The sequence below is a fragment of the Monodon monoceros genome, unplaced genomic scaffold (assembly GCF_005190385.1).
Source record: "Monodon monoceros isolate NGI ecotype Baffin Bay Population unplaced genomic scaffold, NGI_Narwhal_1 Super_Scaffold_13, whole genome shotgun sequence".
NCBI lineage: Eukaryota > Metazoa > Chordata > Mammalia > Artiodactyla > Monodontidae > Monodon > Monodon monoceros.
In genome coordinates, this window is record NW_021703769.1 from 49,976,017 (window position 1) to 49,993,429 (window position 17,413).

The 17,413-nt window shown below is 57.4% G+C and overlaps 2 protein-coding genes across 3 annotated transcripts in view; one reads left to right on the forward strand and one right to left on the reverse strand.

Annotated features, from left to right (window-relative positions):
- Positions 1 to 1,625: 1,625 nt before the first annotated feature.
- Positions 1,626 to 13,655, reverse strand: ZNF598 (zinc finger protein 598). 2 transcript variants are annotated; one of them, XM_029222246.1, is made up of 12 exons: positions 13,418 to 13,655; positions 8,140 to 8,252; positions 7,325 to 7,454; positions 6,781 to 6,992; positions 6,484 to 6,701; positions 5,852 to 5,960; positions 4,986 to 5,233; positions 4,696 to 4,780; positions 3,818 to 4,593; positions 2,839 to 2,989; positions 2,579 to 2,723; positions 1,626 to 2,490 (listed from the first exon to the last, which is right to left on the reverse strand). In XM_029222246.1, exons 1-12 carry the CDS (start codon positions 13,613 to 13,615, stop codon positions 2,137 to 2,139), a joined length of 2,739 nt encoding a protein of 912 aa, XP_029078079.1. In that variant the 5' UTR covers positions 13,616 to 13,655; the 3' UTR covers positions 1,626 to 2,136. The 2 variants fall into 2 exon arrangements, with proteins under 2 accessions (XP_029078079.1, XP_029078077.1); XM_029222244.1 differs by having other exon boundaries at positions 5,843 to 5,960.
- NPW (neuropeptide W) overlaps positions 13,614 to 17,413 on the forward strand; it is an 11,083-nt gene continuing 7,283 nt past the window's right edge. The window contains 1 exon segment of the mRNA XM_029220835.1: positions 13,614 to 13,748. Within this exon segment, the coding sequence (XP_029076668.1) occupies positions 13,614 to 13,748 (135 nt within the window).

Genomic DNA, 17,413 nt, shown 5'->3' on the forward strand with positions numbered 1-17,413 from the left:
TGTGGCCCAGACACTCTTGGAATCCTTTCTACTCCTGCCCCTCCAGTGCCAGAGGTTGGGACCTGAGGGGCACCAGGGCCAAGAATCCAGAAAGGGGCACAGGGAGGTAGAGACCAGGCTGATGCCCATGTTCTGGAGAGTGCTGGGGAAAGCAGTCGTGATTTCTCCAGATGTCTGCTTCTTACCGCCTTCTGCTCCTGGGAGACCACCATGTGTACCATGCAACATCCAGAGCCACATTCCCTGGCCAACTCCCTTTTGGAGATTTCCCCAGCTTGGTCTTGTTTACTTTTGAATTTGTCTATTGGGATTCTTATCTCAGTTACTTTTTCATTTCTGACTTATTGGTTAATAACATTCTGGTTGAATGAAGCAGGTAAGAACTGGAGCTGGAATGCTGGCTTGGCCGTGTTCAGGCTTGGTCTTTCTGGGCAAATCTCTCAGCTTGTCTGTGCCTCAGGCTCCCCTTCCGGAAAAGGGTGTGTGTGTGTGTGTGTGTGTGTGTGTGTGTGTGTGTGTGTGTGTGTGTGTGTGTGTGTGTGTGTGTGTGTGTGTGTGTGTGTGTGTGTGTGTGTGTGTGTGTGTGTGTGTGTGTGTGTGTGTGTGTGTGTGTGTGTGTGTGTCTTTAAGAATCGGTATTTTCAGTATTGTTAATGAGATAGCTCATCTTCCAGGTTACTCTTTGGGGGTGCTGCTTGTGCTCAGGTCTGCAAAGAGGGCATCAGCTATGAGGGGCTTCTCCGATGTGGTGGGGAATGCAGGTGGCCTCTAGGCAGTCCCATGGAGAGTGAAGAGCGTGAAGTCTCTGTCTCCTAGTGGGCTCCGAGCATGGCCATCACCCAGGAACTTGCTCCAGTCTCAGCCACAGGCAGGCAGGCCCTCGGCTTCAGATAGGCAGTACCCATGCAGCCGTGTGGCTCTGGCCTGGCCCCACTGCAGGCCACGTCCCCTTCATCACCTGGGGTACCCCCTTCTGCTTCTTTTAGAAAGACATCTCTGTTTCTTTTCATCTAAGGATGTTGCCTTATTTGGATATAGCTATGTGTTTAGACCTTTTTTCCTACTATTTATATGTGTTTGTGGCAGAAAGGGGAGAGTTCACTGGGTGTCTGGTTCCTTTTCAAAATACTGGATCCAAATAATTAAGTACAAATTATTTTCTTTCAGTATTTCAGATATGCCCTGCACTGTTTCTAAATGGTTCTTGTTGATCTTTAGTAGCTCTTTCACTGGTCTATGGATTGAAACCTCAAGTCTGTGTTACTCCCAGGTTCTGGAAGAATAGTTTTACTGGGTACACAGTGTAGGTCAAGCATGGCTGTCTCTACTCCTGGAAGGCTTGGGCAGTGCTCGACCTCCAGGACTGGAGCCCAGGGTTGGCTGCTGCTTCCTGTGAGCAAGCCCAGCTCTCCCCACAGGTCTTCCCCGCCCCAGCACTCACTGGTGACCACCTGAGCTGTAGTGTCTGACAACTCTGAGTGGGGTGACCCCAGAAGGCAGAGAAGCTCAGCTATGTGCATTATTGCAAAATAAATTTATTTGAAGATAAACTGTCTTATAAAAGGTCAGAGGCAATTTGAGATCCCAGTTTCAGCTAGTCTCGTAAAAAGATTCAACTTCAAGTAGCACAATTTCGTGTCTGCTTTTAATCCTGAACGTTCTTGAATAATGAAACAGCCAACTGTTTACACAACACACTCAACATCTGACTCCAGCACCCGTGGCCCCACAGCTCAGGGACCACGGTGCCGCAGCCCTCAGGCTCAGGCGGTCCCAGATTGGGCCACCGTGGCCACCGGCTCTGACAGCACACACAGGTCCTGGCATCCCAGCCCTTCCCTCCCCAGCACCTTCCAAAAGCATGAGAATGTAAACCCAGACCAGCCTGCTGCTGAGGCAGGGGTCTTTCTCCAGTTCCCACGAGAAATCCAGATGGACTCCTGCATGACGGTGTGCTGACAGGGTGGTGCGGGCCTTCCTGGTGATCCCTGGCAGGCCGGCCAGCTGAGGGGCCTGAGCGGGTGGCCTCACCAGGGCCTCACCTGGCTGCCTGGCAGCCCAGAGGGAGGAGGAGGGAGAAAGGAGGCTCATGGGTGTGGCGGCTCCTGCCTGCGCTGGCAGGAGCTACGTCCGGAGCTACGTGAGGATCCTGGCGATGGCCTGCAGGGAGGGGAAGTCGTCGTCCCGGGCAGCGTGCAGCGCCTGGTGGCTGTTGACATCACCGTGCGCGAGCACCTGCTGGCAGGTGGGGCACACGCAGCAGTCCAGGCCCGCCTGCTGGGTGCTGGCCTGCCATGCACTCTTCTTGCTCTTCTTGGCCTTGGTGCCGGGAGGCCTCTCACGGCCTCGAAAGCCTGTGTGTGCAGACAGCAGCTCCTGCTGCTTGGCCGTGTCGGGCAGGAGCACCAGCAGCTCGTTGAAGATCTTCTGGAAGTTTTCCCCCAGCAGGTCCCGGCAGCTTTTGTAATACTGGGCTGCGGAGATCACGCCCTGCCACCCAGAGCCAGACCCAGTCACACCTGGCCCAGGCCTGGGCCCCAGGTGGCCGGGCTGGCCCCCACACCCCCGCCTGCCTGACCTGTCTGAACTGCCCCGAGTGGCTCTTGAACTTGCTGAAGCAGGCCTCGTCGCTCTGCAGGAAGTCCTTGATGGACTGGATGAGCTGCAGGTTCCTTTCCCGGAAGTTCTCGGGGATCAGGTAGGCCCGTTGCACGGGTGTTGGCCTGGGTTTGGAATCGGGACATAGGGAGGAGGTGGAGGCTTCAGCCTTTGGAGTGGCCCAAGGTGAGGGCACTCCCCCCACAGGGGCATGAGGCCAGGTGGCCCACCCACACTTACGCTTTCGTGGTGGTCGTAGTGCTGGGGACACAGGCCGGGTGGGGGCTAGGCAGAAGGCCAGAGAAGCCAGGGGGTGGCTTGCTGACAGGGGGCACCAGACCCGGTGGAGGTGGAGGCGGAGCGCCCTTCAAGAGCACCACGGTGTTGAAGCCTGTGGAGGATGGGGGGGCACACAGGAAGATCTCAGGACGTGACCCTCGCTGGCCAGGCAGACAAGCCTTGGTCCCCCACTTCCCATAAGCTGCCCATCTCACCAGGGTCAGGGTCAGGCTTTGTCCACAACCGCACCTCCCCCACAAAGCAGGCCCAGGGCCTGATGATGCCAAGAGCCGGCATGCATGCTGTGCTCCCTCGTGGGAAATGCTGGCCTAAGTTAACTCATTTTTGCCTTCATCTCAAGAGAGTGCTAGGGGCTTCCCTGGTGGTGCAGTGGCTGAGAATCTGCCTGCCAGTGCAGGGGTCACGGGTTCGAGCCCTGGTCTGGGAAGATCCCACATGCCGCGGAGCAACTAGGCCCGTGAGCCACAACTACTGAGCCTGCGCGTCTGGAGCCTGTGCTCCGCAACAAGAGAGGCCGCGACAGTGAGAGGCCTGCACACCGCGATGAGGAGTGGCCCCCGCTCGCCGCAACCAGAGAAAGCCCGCGCACAGAAACGAAGACCCAACACAGCCAAAAATAAATAAATTAATTAAAAAAAAAAGAGGGTGCTAGGAATGCCCCGATTTACCGGGAGGAAAAGGATGCAGAAAAGTTATGTGGCAGACCAAAGTCACGCTGCTCACAGACATGGAGCCTGCATCCAGACTTGGCCGTCAGGTTTCCAAGGCAGCTGGAAACCACCACACAGGCTCATCTCTCCCCACCTGCACCTGCACAACCTCGGGCTATGCTCCTCTTGGGCCCAGGGGCTCCAGCCTGACTCAAAAATCTGGCCCCTTCCCAGATGCCCAAAAGCAGGCCTGAGCGAGGCACACATACCTGGGGGCGGGGGCATCCTGGGTGGGCAGGGGCCGCAGAGCGCTGGGAAGTCTTCCTGGGGCGTGGGGCAGGGGAGGGGCCCCAGGGGCCTCGGGAGCCCAGGGGGTTCCTTGGGGATGCTCCGAGCTGGGACCAGCCCCTCTGTGTGTCCGTTGACGATGACAGCAGCTGACCCCTCAGCTCTGCCAGTGGGGGCCGCGGGGGCCTGCTCAGCTCCGGGGGGCCCATCTTTGTCAGGGGGCAGTGGCGGGGGAGATGAGGCACCCGACTTCTCGGAGCCCACCTTCTTCTTCTTGCTGACCTTGGTGAAGGTCTGGGTGGAGGCCACAGCCAGCAGGGAAGAAACGGCGACTGTCGTGGGCACGCCCCGCACCTCCTGGGTGGTGAGGCTGGAGCGGCCATCCTCCTCCTCCTCCTCCTCCGCGCGGGGCAGTCCGCTCTTTTTACCACCCTTACCCCCCTTCCCAGCCTTCCTGGGGGGCTGGCTTCCCCCGCTGGCAGACTGGGCCCCTGGGGTGGGATGCGCCACCTTCTTGCTACCACTGCTGTTCCAGGCAGAGATGAGGCTGGTGGGGGCAGTGCTGGGCTTGGAGGCAGAGGACACCAGGGCAGGAAAGTCCTCCTCCTGGAAGGTGCTCCTGCCCCTGGCGGGGACAGAGTAGGCCAGCGCCAGCCCCACGGGGCCCAGGGCAGCTGCTGTGGAGCAGGGGGATGTGGAGGCACAGAGACTGGGGAAGTCTTCGTCCTTGAGCTTCGAAGTGGGGGGTGGGAGAGCACTGTGCCGAGAAGAGGGGTCAGTGGCCTGCCAGGCCCTGGCCTGCCCGGCGGCCACCCTCCACCCACCTTACATAGGAGCCCCGGTTCGTGCACACATGTACCTTGGAAATGTGGCTCCTGCAGCCGAGCCAGTCGCTGGCAAGGCCTCTTGGCTCACAGGACCATTTATTGAGGCTTCCTTGGAGCCTACAAGACACAAAAGAACCCTAGGTCAGGGCTGACCAACACTGAAGGGCAGGATCAGACCCTGTGGGGTGACTGGAGAGCACACGGGTTCTCACTGGCCTTGTGGGTGGAGGCCCTGCGAGTCCGGGCACCGCCACGCTGGTCAGGAGCCCACCTCCCACCTCCTGCACCAGAGTAGAGTTGCCTACAGGGAAGGCCCACTCACCTGGGCCTTCGCCCTGAGTCCGGGGCAGGCGCCGGGGGCCCCGGGGCTCCTCAGGACCCCGCGCACCTGCCTCCTCCTTCCTGGGCCTACTGCCCTCCTCCTGGTCCTCACTCCTGCGTGTGTCCTCCTGCTGCTGCTGCTGCTGCTGCTGCTGCTGCTGCTGCTGCTGCTGCTGCTGCTGCTGCTGCTGCTGCTGCATGGCCACCGAGGCCCGGATGGCAGCTGCCACTTCTCGGTCTTCTTCTTCCCTGGGATGGGGATGACTTCAGGCTGGGCAAGGCCCAGGACTACAGTGACGTGCAGGATGAGGGGCTGGGGAGGGGCCTTGCCCCTGGGAAGCCTGGACACCAGGAGGCTGCCTGCCAGGAGCCAGCGGGACCGGTGCCAGCCCAGCCTCCCTGTCCAGGAGAGGGCGCTGTGGAGGGAGCTGGACCATCCACCTGCCAGCCTCAAGCTTCGGCTCCCTGGGCAACACCCAGCCCTGTTCTCTGGGGTAGCATTTGGGGTCCACAGATGCCTCGATCCAGCCCGGCCATCGGGGGCAGCCCAGCCTGAGTGCGTGCCTGCCACGCTGGGGCTTCATGGCACAACTGCACTGAACCCCCAATGACCCAGGACCCCCCTTACCACCCCAATCTGCAGGGTCCCGGTGTCTCTGGCTAAAACTAGGGGAAAGTGAAGGAATCCTCACTGAGGACACCTAGCAGACCTGTTGCCATGCCCAGGACACCAGAGGCCAGAAAGCCAAAGTCCCCTGACAGCGGTGCCTATCCCCAGCCCAGCTGTTGGCTGCTGCCACCGCCTCAGGGGTGGTGCCAGGAGAACGTTAAGTCCTGGCGACACGCAAATCCTCCCACCTCTTGTACCTCCAGCTTCCTCGGCGGCTCTGCTGGGCTCCACGACCGCTGACCCGGCCCGTGCGGCCCTGGCGGTTGTACCTGTCCAACTCCTCATAGTCCTCGCCACCAACGACCCCTGCGGCCAGCACACAGCCCGTCACGGGCCCAGGCCAGACCGAGGCCAGTGCTCTGGCTTAGACAGCAGAGGCCTCCCCACCCACCATAGCACCTGAACCTGGGGGATGGGCACAGACACCTCTCAGGGTTCACAGTGGTCCTGGGCCTCTAGCCTAGGCACCAGGTCAGAGCAAGAACTGGGCTGGGAGAGGGGCCTGGGCCTGCTGGCCCCACAGTCCCAGGAGGGACCTACACACAGTGGGTACTCAGTAATCCTCCTGACCTGGGGAAGAGACCCAGGGACCCCAGAATAGCAGATCTGAGAACCTTCAGGAGCCAGTGAAGAGCTCCCTGTCCCAATGTGCTCAGGTGCTTGGGGCTCCTCAATGGGCTGGGGGGACACAGGCTCAACAGGCTTGTCCCTTGTCCCCGCTCACACGTGAGGGGTCGGATCAGGACCTGGGTCTGAGGCCTCCAGAGCAGGGCTCCGCAATGTGAGCCCTGCCTTGGGGCCCCCGCTCGGCAGGGCGGGCCCCGCTCACCCTCGTTCCGGCGCGAGTGCCGCGGCGTGTAGCTGAACTGCAGGTCGATCTGGCGGTTCTGGCGGGCCTCGGCACGGCTCCGGCTGTGGCAGGCCATCTTGTGGGCCTTGAGGTCGATCTCCGTACGGAATGCGTGGGTGAACTGCTCGGTGCTGCAGCGACCCTCCTCGCACAGAAAGTGCTTTTCTCGGAAGTGCTCACGCAGATACGCGTAGTCGCTGCCGGAAACTGGGTGTCAGCAGGGGCCCTCGCCCAGCCCGCTTGGGCGTCCCAAGGTTGCCGTGCACCCACTCCCACCTGTAGTAGTCCTGGGCCCCGTCTGAGTCGCAGAAGTGGCAGAAGTAGTGGTCGCGACGCAGGTGCTTGAGCAGCTCGTCGTTGTCCAGGTAGCGCTCGTCACAGAACTTGCAGAGCGGGTGCCCACGGTGCGACGTGTCGTCAGGGTCCCCCTGCATGCGGTGCCGAGCCAGGTCCTTGCGCGAGTACCACTTGCGCTCATATGTGAAGATCTGCAGGGAATGGGGGGCTGGGAATGGGGTGGGGGCTCCCAGGCCTCCCGCCCCTTCCCACGGCCTGACAATGCAGGGGACCCTGTGGCATCAGTTCTGCCCCAGAGCCCCAGACACCAGCAGCCTGGCAGGCTCTGTGAGGCAGGAGAGCTGGGGATGCTGGGAAACCCTGGGGATCTGGCCTGTCCAGGGCCAGAGGCAGCAACAAGCCGCTCACAGCTGTCAGGCTGAGCACCCTGTGCCAGCCTCTACTGGGCCTGGCCTCCACCCACCTCCACCAGGTGCTCCCTGAATGCCCGATCCCCAGGCAGGTGCCATGGGGTAGGGTTCACCTTGAGGTGTTTGAGGCACAGCTTGCAGCAGAATAGCTCATGTTGCTTCCGCATATGCTGCTCCAGGTCCCCAAAGAGGCCAAAAGGTGGCAGCTCAGGACACCGTGGGCACTCGTGCTGCAGCAGCTGCCTAGGGAGACATCGAGAGCCACCAGTCCCCCCGAAGGCACTCAGCATCACTGTCCAGAGGGGCACTAGAACCACCCCACGGCCCCTCACCCAACGCCCCTGCAGATGCCCTGGAAGCGGGAGCCAGGAGGATGGGCACTCCTGCCCCACTGTGCATTTCAGCACTCTGACCACTGAGCCAGATGGTGCTGGGCCCAGGGCCTGAGCTGAACAAGGCCACGGGGTGGGGCTGGGTCCACGATCCAGGAGACTGACCCGTGCATCAGATGGACATGATGACTGAGCCCACACAGGTGCCTGCCCCCTCACCTGGAAGATGAGGACCACCCCCAAAACAACTGTATCCCTTTATGAGGTTTTTCCACCATAGGCTAAGAGCTTGATTTGCAGGAGCTCCTGACCACCTCAAAGAGCCCCAGAAAGCAGGGCTGTGTGCCTTCCCTGAATTCACCCCTTGTCGCTCACTGCCCCCTCTTTACCACCACCCCAGGAGGGGGACTGTGAGCATCCCCCGTTACAGTAGAGAAAACCAATGATAGAAACCAGCCACCTAGCCCTGACATCTGCACCACACCAGTGTCCCCTCCCCGCTGAGGGATGTGAGGAGCAGAGGAGGTGACAGTCCGTCCCCACCACAAAGCATCCCACAGACCCTCAGAAACCCAGGCCGAGAATTCCCCTCTCACCTGTACAAGGCAAACACTTTTCCATCAGCAAAGTAGATGTCATACTTCTTCTCATGCTGAAGCTGATGGATAGGGATTGTGGCAAAGGTAGGAAGCTTCTTCCCAAAGACCACCTGAAACCAAAAGCAAAAGGGACTGGTGAGCCGGACCATGGACGCGTCAGGCTGAGGAGAAAGGGAGGCACTCAGGGCCCCTCCTGGGAGGCTTGAGGCAGGTCCCAGCAGGAAGCACCCTCTGCCAGCCTGGGCCAGCCTTGTCTCCTCTCCCCACCCGCAGCCCACCCACCTAGGGTTGCCAGGACAGAGACGCAGTGGCTAGCCTCGCCACCAGGGGGCAGCCGGCTCCACACTCATCCACAGACAAACTGGCACCTGCCAGAGAGACAGAGGCCGCCCCAGGGGCAGAGACAGGGATCAGACAGCCAGGCAAACCGGGGCTTAATCACATGGGTATTGGGCACAGGATGACTTTCACCAGGAGAAAGGAGAGACACAGTCCAAGGAGCAGCTAAGGAAACAGTGAATGCTACCAGGCCAGATTGCATGTGTCAAGGCCTGGCTACCCTCCACGAACCCATGATGCTTCCATGATGGCAAAGGGGGAGAAGGGCTCCCCCACAGGACTCGGTCATGGCCCCCGCCCGTTCTTGGCCAGCTTCCTGCCTGTTAACTGGGCTGTCTGGGGGTGCCAAACAGAGGAGCTAGTGTGCTGGTTGTGGACACCTCTGCAGCCTGGCCACTTCTCAGGGGTCTCCAGCACTCTCAGGTAAAGCCTGCTGAGCCTGGCCCAGCAGCCTGCTCTGCCTCTCCACAGACCCTGGCACTGGACGATGACCCGACCCCTGTCCCAATGCCCCCAGCCTGGCCCCCAGGGCCCCCGCACAGGCTCAGGCCTACCCTCTGAGTCAACAAGGGCACTGCTCCCTCCAGGGCTCCCTCATCCTCCAGTCCCCCTTTCTCTCTGTCCCCTCCCCCTTGCATCAAGACCACACTGGCCCATCTCCTCCTCTCCGTGCCCCTTTCCGATCCACCACTGTCCCCCAGCCTGGAGCTGGCCACTCGCCTCAGCTCAGAGTCCTTACCAGCACACCCGGGGGGACAGCCTTTCCTTGGTAAAGCCCACATCAAGATCACCCCTGTTAGGTTTAGGCCCAGTCAGGGAGGATGTCTGGGGCCAGGGTGGCCATGAACTTGGGAAAGCGTAGGACTGGCTGGGGAGAGTGGGTGGTTACACCATCCCCAACAGCAGGGTGGTTAAAACTGATTCCCTGGGGGCTCTGGAGAAGGAGATGGGGAGCTCAGCCTCTACTTGTGAGGACATGCTTGGGGGTGTGGAGAGCAGGCTGACAACCAAGCCTGCCCCCCACCCACCCCCACAGGAGCCCAATGGAAGCATCATGGTCCAGCCACAGCCATTCTGGAGGGTCAGAGCAGGGTGGGGGGGATGGGCAGCGCCCCAACAGGCCTTTCTTCCCCTTGTCACCATGTCTGGCAAAGCTGGGCAGGATGAATGTGGCTGCCCACCCCTGCCCCCGCCACACACTGAGCGCACCTCATCCCAGCTGCACCCTGTGACCCATCTTCACAGGGAGGTCTTGGCTCTGCCTCCAAAGGGTCACCCTCCGCACCCTCTGCCCCGGTTTTCTCCGTAGTCCCAAAGGCACATGGGGAAGGTCCCCGAGCCTTCCACTGGCCTCTTCTCATGGGATCTGCCCTCCTAGAGCAAGCCCACATCCAGCCCTGCCTTCCAACCACTCCCAAGGGTACCTTTCCAGCACAGACCCCAGTTCCTGCCTGGGGATAGGCGCCTGCAGGTGCAGGGCCATGAACCACTCAGGATGCTGCTGGAGGAGCACAGAGCACAAGGAACTAACCACTGGGACTCGGTGCCCATAACCCCAGCCTCGAGGGGAGCCCCAAAACTGCCAACAAGCATCCAAGCTCAAAAGACTCAGCAGAGGAACAACTTCCCTCCCAGAGAAACCTGTGCCGGGAGGGCCCACGCCCCACCCTCACCCTGTCACCCTGGCACCCTCCTTTCAGAGGTCTGCTCTGATCCACCACAGGTGGTATCTCTCCTTGGGCTGTGAGCACCCTTGCCGTGGACTGAGTGACAGTCAGCTTGGGTGGGGTGTCTGTCCCTCCAGAGCAGTCTGGTAGGGCAGCCCAGGTTGGGCACACCTGAGCCAGGCCAGAAGGGGGACACTGGGTTGGCTCAGGAAGAGATTGGAACCACAGAAGAGGCTTGGGAAAGGAAAGTGTTCGTTTGAGAATGGGGGTGAGCAGGTTTGGAGCTGGAGGGTGGGATGGGGAAATGCTAACTGCCCCTCACAGACAGGCTGGGACCAGGACTGGGCCCCCCGGGCCTGCACCAGACAATGGGATGGCAGTGCAGCCTGGAATGGCCAGTGTCCCTGCCCTCAGCAGAGGGTGAGGCGAGACACAAAACTGCAAGGATGGAGGAGGATGAGGGTATGGTGGCCTGGCCAGGAATGGGCAGGAACCCATTAGGGATCCAACCAATGTGGCCCAAGACCCACCCACCCTGGTGATCACCCTGATGGGAGGGGATCATGGGTCCAAGGACAGAGGTACAGGCCAGGCCTAGATACTTGAGGAGGGACCGTCCTGGGCAGCCCCTGGGTGGGCCAGGTAGTAAATGACTAACGGGGCAAGGGTGCCTCTGGGTGGGCCCCAAGAAGATCAGGTCCTGAGGAGAGGCAGATGGGGGCGAAAGTCCCCTCAGACTCCCCCACCACAGGGGTTTCTGCCTGGGGCCTTGCTGCTCCCCACTCCCAGCGTACAGTGAGCACTCATGGAGAATGAGTGCATGAGAGGACGGGGATGGGTGTCAGCAATGACCAGTGTGAGAGCGGCTGGACGGGGAGAGTACAGGGACCCAAGAAGCCAGACGTGGACAAGCAGGTCCTCTCAGAGGAGGCGGGCCAGGACCAGGTTGGTGGAGAGGGGGCAGGGACAACAGAAGTACATGGCCTGAGTCAGCAGGTCCTGCCTCCTGACCTGCCTTCAGCTTCCCCTCCCAATTCCTACCTATGAAATGGGGCAGTGGGGTTGTACCAGGTGGCCTGCAGGGCCCCTCCTAGCTCAGACACATCCCACTTTGTACAGCAGCCTCATCAAGCCTCTTCAACATCACCGGGGATCAGAGCAAGGTGGAAAGTAAGACAAGAATTGTCTTTTAGAAGAAAGTGGCCTGTGGGAAAGATACAACCAGGGAAGACAGGAACCCAGGACTTAACAACAGTCTCAGCCAGTGTGCCCTCAAGACCAGCGCTGCTGCTACCCATCAGCTGGGAGCCTGCCTCGGCCTCCACCCTGAGCAAGTGCCGGGCAATCTAACTGATCTGGCTCCTCACCCAGGCCGGCACAAGGAGGCACCAGGCCAAGATGTAGGAATTAACCAGCAAACGGAGCTGGCCTGTCCCAAAAAGCATTTTGGCACACTTTCCTCCCAATTTTTTACAAAGACTTAGTCCCATAAAAGAGACAGAGGAGAGGCAGGGTTCAGGGGTTTGGGGCTGCTGTGGGATTTCCGAGCAGGCATGGGACACAGGACGTATTCAGAGGACAGTGCAGGACTCAGCAAGGGAACAGAAGGGATACAGGGGCGTTCAGAGTTCAAGAGTGAGAGGGAAACAGGATGAATGGAGAGGAGCATCATCTTCCCAAACTTCCCAGAACACCCTCCTGCTGCCTAGCAACTAGGAGCAGGCCTGAGAGGAAGGCCAGACTTGGCCAGGGCACCTGATGCCAAACCACACCCCAGCTGGAGCCAGCTGAAAGCTCATGTCCACACCCCCTTGCCACAGAGTCCTTGAAGGGTATGGGACCCACAAGGTATGAGAGAGGCCAGATGCTAGCTACAACACCCATATATAGGTGTCTGCTTACTTCCTCAGTGAGACCTGCAGTGCCCAGGGCCGGGGCCTCTGCTGCACATGCCTGCCTGCCTGCCTGCCTGGAAGGAAGCTACAGGTGTGCTGGGAAACCTGGCCATTCAAGAGTTACATCACGTTATGCAAGACTGGAAGGCAAGGCAGGCTCTGGTGAAGTTGGGAGGTGCCCAGTCACAGACCCAAGGTTTCCCCAACTGCTCCTGCACCCCAGATCCCTCCCAGGTCCAGGTGCATCTCTGTCCACCCCACTACAGGCTGACAGCATCTCCAAGTGTCTTTTTCAGATAGGGCACAAAGTAGGTGCCCACAGAGTGCTCATGGATTACAGCATTTTCTTGGCTCCTTTAACATAAAAGTCTACTTTTAAAAAAGAAAGTGAAGAAAGGATGTCGTTTCCGCATCACTTCTAGGAAAAAGAAAGTCAGATTCCCTGGAAGATGTCACCAGCCCAAACTTTCCATGAACAAACCAGGGGAACTTCACAACTCTGGAAGCAAACATATCTCAAATCACAGCAAACCAAGGGAGCTCCAGCTAGGTGCTCCCAGCCAGCAGCTGGCATTGCGGGGAGGGTGGGAGAAAGCTCCGTGGAGCCCTCTGACCTCACTAGGGCTTCCAAGTCTGGACAATCAGAAACTCCCTCTCCTCCACTCTGGAGCTGAGCCCCCCACCACCACCACCACGCCACCGCCACCAGATGGAACCGGCAAGAAGGAGGAAAACTTCGCAACACTTTTATCCCCATCCACCAAGCACCCTGAGGAGATCTCAGTGGTTCTGCCTTCCCCTCTGGTGGTGATGGTGAGTACAACCATCACTTAATAGATAGAAATGCCATTCTCAGAAGGAGTTTGCTCAGCGTTACCCAGAAAGGCCCAGAAACACAGCTAGGCTGGAAATGCCCAGATTGACCCTCTGCTTCCAGGACAGATTGCCACTGAAGGTGCCCACTTTCCCTGTTGCCTCCACCGGAATGGAGACCCCTGATGAATAATCTCCCAAGACGAGCAGGTCTAGGAGCTCCTGCTCTGATCATGCCCCTCCTGTGGCCCGGCAGGAATTCCCGGGGCTCAGGAGGAAAGCCCCCAGACTCTGTCCCCACAAGGACCGCTGCCTCTTCAAATCGGCTCGGCCACCTCCTGCCTCCCGCCCCCACACGCCCCACAGTCGGCCCCACGATGGGGACCCCGCCCCGGGTGGCCCCGCCAGGCCTCTCTTTTGGAAGCCGGCGCCACTAGGCCTGCAGCCGGACACCAGGAAGGCAAAGTCCCCTTCCGGCCTCCGGTGACCAGCCGCCCCGCCCGGCCGCGCCCCCGCTCCCGCCCAGTTGCCCCGACACGCGGCCCTGCCAGCGCAGCTCACCTGGCGCAGCTCCTCGCGGCACACGGCGCAGTAGCGCTGCTCGCACAGCACCCGCATCTTGGTGGAGCAGCGGTAGCACACCGGGTGGTCGCAGCGGCCCAGCGCCGTGGCCTCCAGGTCCCCGCAGCACAGCACACAGCTCCCGCCGCCCCGCTCAGGTGCCGCCACCGCCGCCTCCGGGGCCGCCGCCGCCGCCATGGTCCGGGATCCGACCCCCTCCCGGCCGGCGCGGCGCGGCGCGGCGCGGCGCGGGACGGACTGGCTCCCAGCGGGCCCGCCCCTTCCGGGGCGACGTCACCGCCCCGCCCAGCAACGGCCCCACCTGGCGGAAGTGCGCTCACGACTTCCGCCTCAGCGAGGCGCCGGCTAGAGCGGCGCCACCGGCACCGGGCGCTCTAGGCGGAGTGGGCTGGTTGTAGGTCAGCTGCAGGTCCGGCGTCGGGCTGCGGGCATCAGGCCCTCGTCTCCTCTGACCTTAGTCTTGGGCCAGCTCTGTCCTCCCAGAGCAAAATGTTTAATGCTCCAAATATTGATGGGTCATACTTATACTAAAGTGTTACTCGTTGTTCATCTGAAATTCAAATTTAACTAGAAGTCCTGTATTTTTATTTGCTAAATATTGCAACCCTATTAGGAGCCCAAAATCTCTTTCCAATCCAGATCTTTCTTTTGTATTTGGGACACACACGGGCGTGGTCATCGGGCACACACACGCGCTTTCGCACACACAAACACAATCCCTATCAGAAAAGACAACACGTGGTGACATCAGTCTCTGAACTAGGAGCGGTCTCCCCCAGTCCCGATAGAAAGGCGGGTAGAGAACCTGTCCTCTTCATGGCTGGGCCCACCCAGCTGAGCCCGGAGGCTTGACGCAGAGAAACATCAGGGCAGGTTTGCTGATTGGACGGTTGTGAATCCTGGGGCTTTGGGTCTCTGCAGCTGTTGGGGGGCCTCCTCACTACCCTTGGGGGCCAGGCACACTCAGGACCTCCCTTCTGCTATCACAGGAGGCTACTCCGGATCTGAACCCTTCTAGAAAAGAGGCGGTGTGTTGTGAGCGGATGAGCTTGGACTTTAGAATCAGAAATGGGCTGAAGGACTTCCCTGGCTGACCAGTGGTTAAGACTATGCCCTTGGGCTTCCCTGGTGGCTCAGTGGTTGAGAATTTGCCTGCCAATGCAGGCGACACAGGTTCGAGCCCTGTTCCGGGAAGATCCCACATGCCATGGAGCAACTAAGCCCATGCGCCACAACTACTGAGCCTGCGCTCTAGAGCCCGTGAGCCACAACTACTGAGCCCGCGTGCCACAACTACTGAAGCCCGTGCGCCTAGAGCCCGTGCTCTGCAACAAGAGAAGCCACCTCAATGAGAAGCCCGCACACCGCAACAAAGAGTAGCCCCCGCTCACCACAGCTAGAGAAAGCCCGTGCGCAGCAACGAAGACCCAAAGCAGACAAAAATAAACAAATTAAATTAATTAATTAAAAAAAAAAAGACTATGCCCTTCCACTGCAGGGGACAGAGATGTGATGCTGGAGAACTATAGAAACTTGGCTTCACTGAGACATCAACTCAGCAAACCTCCTCTCATCACCCAGATGGAGCAGGAAGATGAAATGGAGACAGTAGAGAGAAGAATTCATCAAGATACCTGTTCAGATGAGCTGATTCTCCTTAAAGCCAAACAACCACAGCAAAAACAAGGTATTTTGGAGAAGTATACACTCAATGGCAAGAAGGAACAAACTCTTGGAGGCAATCCCATTCAATGCAGTGAAATTGTTGAAGCCTTGAGTGTGAAATCTAGCATTACTCACAGTAAAATTTACCCTAGCAAGAAACTCCATCGATACCTTGACTCTGCAAAAGTCCTTAGAGATTCTTCACATCTTAAGCCACCTGAGGGAATTCTTCCTCGGGAAAAATCTTATGAATGTAAAAAAGATGAAAATGCCTTCCTCAGGAGTTCTAACTTAGCTGGGCTTAAGAGACAACATACAGAAGAGACATCCTATGAATGCAGTGACTGGGGGAAAGTCTTAAATTCAATCTCACACCTTAAGAAGGATGAAAAAACTCACATTAGAGAGAAACCTTTTGAGTGTAATCAGTGTGGTAAAGTATTACAGAGCCATTCATCCATTAAGTTGCACATGAGAACCTACACTGGAGAAAAACCATTTAAGTGTGATCAGTGTGGGAAAGCCTATAGCTCAAGCTCTTGCCTTACACATCACAAGAGAATTCATACTGGAGAGAAGCACTATGAATGCCATGACTGTGGAAAAACCTTCCGAGATAGCTCACTTCTCAGACAACATTCAGGGACTCATTCAAGAGAAAAAGCCTACAAATGTAATCAATGCAGCAAAACCTTCAGTAGAAGCTGTAGGCTTACCATAACCAGATAACACATACTGGAGAGAAACCCTATACGTGCAGTGATTGTGGGAAAACCTTCAGTATCCTCCCATATTTTAAAAGACATAAGGCAATCCACACTGGAGAGAAATCCATTGAATGTAGCCATTGTGGTAAAGCCCTAAGTAGTAAGTCATCTCTTAAGATACACCTGCGGATACATACTGGAGAGAAACCTTACAAGTGTGATCAATGTGGGAAAGCTTTTAGGCTGAGCTCCAACTTTATCAGGCACAAGAAAATTCATACTGGAGAGAAACCCTGTAAGTACAATGACTGTGGGAAAACCTTCAGGGATAGTTCATGCCTTAAAGAACATGTGAGAATTCACACTGGAGAAAAACCCTTTACATGTAATCGATGTGGAAAAGCCTTCAGAGTGAAATCTTCCCTCGTTTTACACAAGAAAATTCACATAAAAATGAAACATGAATGTAAGGAATGTGGGAAAACATTCCGTGGTCTCTTATCTCATAGGAGGCATATGAAAATCCATACCAGGGACAAGAAACCTTTTAAGTGCAGTGAGCATGGAAAAGCTTTTAGCAGGCATGTGTCCCTTACAATACACATGAGAACTCACATGGAAGAGAAACTCTATGAGTGTAATCAATGTGGAAAATCCTTTAGTGTAAAGTGTAATCTCATTGCACACAAAAGAATACATACTGGAGAAAAACCCTATAAATGCAATGCCTGCAGGCAAGGTTTCAGTAAATCCTTACCCCTTTGGTGTCATGAGAGAACTCATGCTCAGTAAACCCCCTTTTAATGATATCCATGTAAAGTAGCTTTCAGTGAACTCTCAATCTTTAAGACATACAACTAAATGCTAAGTGAAAAGAACTGGTTGTGAAGAATGTGAGAAAGCCTCTAAGTAATGCATATATGGAAGAAACCTACGTTATACAATGATTGTGAGAAATCGTTTACTCATTCATTATCCCTTAGAAGATATGTGATAACGCTGAAGGGAAAATGTTTTAATATCTTCAAGACTTGTTACTTGAGAAAAATAAACACCTAATGTTTTAAGTCAAAAAAAAAAAAAAAAGAAAGAAAAGCTGTCCTGCTGTCCAGCTGCCCTACAGTGAAGCCCACACTCAGCAAGCCATGCCCCCCAAAAAAGGAGCAGCCAACCAGTGTTGCAGGGTCTCACTCACAACTGTGCACAGGCAACAAATGATCTCCAGACTCATGATGAAAGCCTGCAGTGTGTGATACAGGGATGAAAACAAGCAGACCCAGAGATCAGAAGGAAATTTTAGACAGATCATAAACATATATATATATATATATATATATATATGCGCCACAGAAGCAATCCTAGAAAAGGAGGGAAAGACCTGAACTTGGATAGTGGCAGTGGAGATTAAAAGGAGGAGAAAGAGGGCTTCCCTGGTGGTGCAGTGGTTGAGAGTCCGCCTGCCGATGCAGGTGACACGGGTTCGTGCCCTGGTCTAGGAAGATCCCACATGCCGCGGAGCGGCTGGGCCCGTGAGCCATGGCCGCTGAGCCTGCGCGTCCGGAGCCTGTGCTCTGCAAGGGGAGAGGCCACAACAGTGAGAGGC

What these genes read in the sequence shown, in the direction of transcription:
- ZNF598 (XM_029222244.1), bottom strand. Translation starts at nt 13,615, where the DNA reads ATGGCGGCGGCGGCGGCCCCGGAGGCGGCGGTGGCGGCACCTGAGCGG. An exon ending in GACTCAGGGCGAAGGCCCAG is followed by an intron (nt 4,781 to 4,985) that starts GTGAGTGGGCCT and finishes TGTGTCTTGTAG; the next exon opens with GCTCCAAGGAAGCCTCAATA. An exon ending in GCAGGAGCCACATTTCCAAG is followed by an intron (nt 4,594 to 4,695) that starts GTACATGTGTGC and finishes TTCTCGGCACAG; the next exon opens with TGCTCTCCCACCCCCCACTT.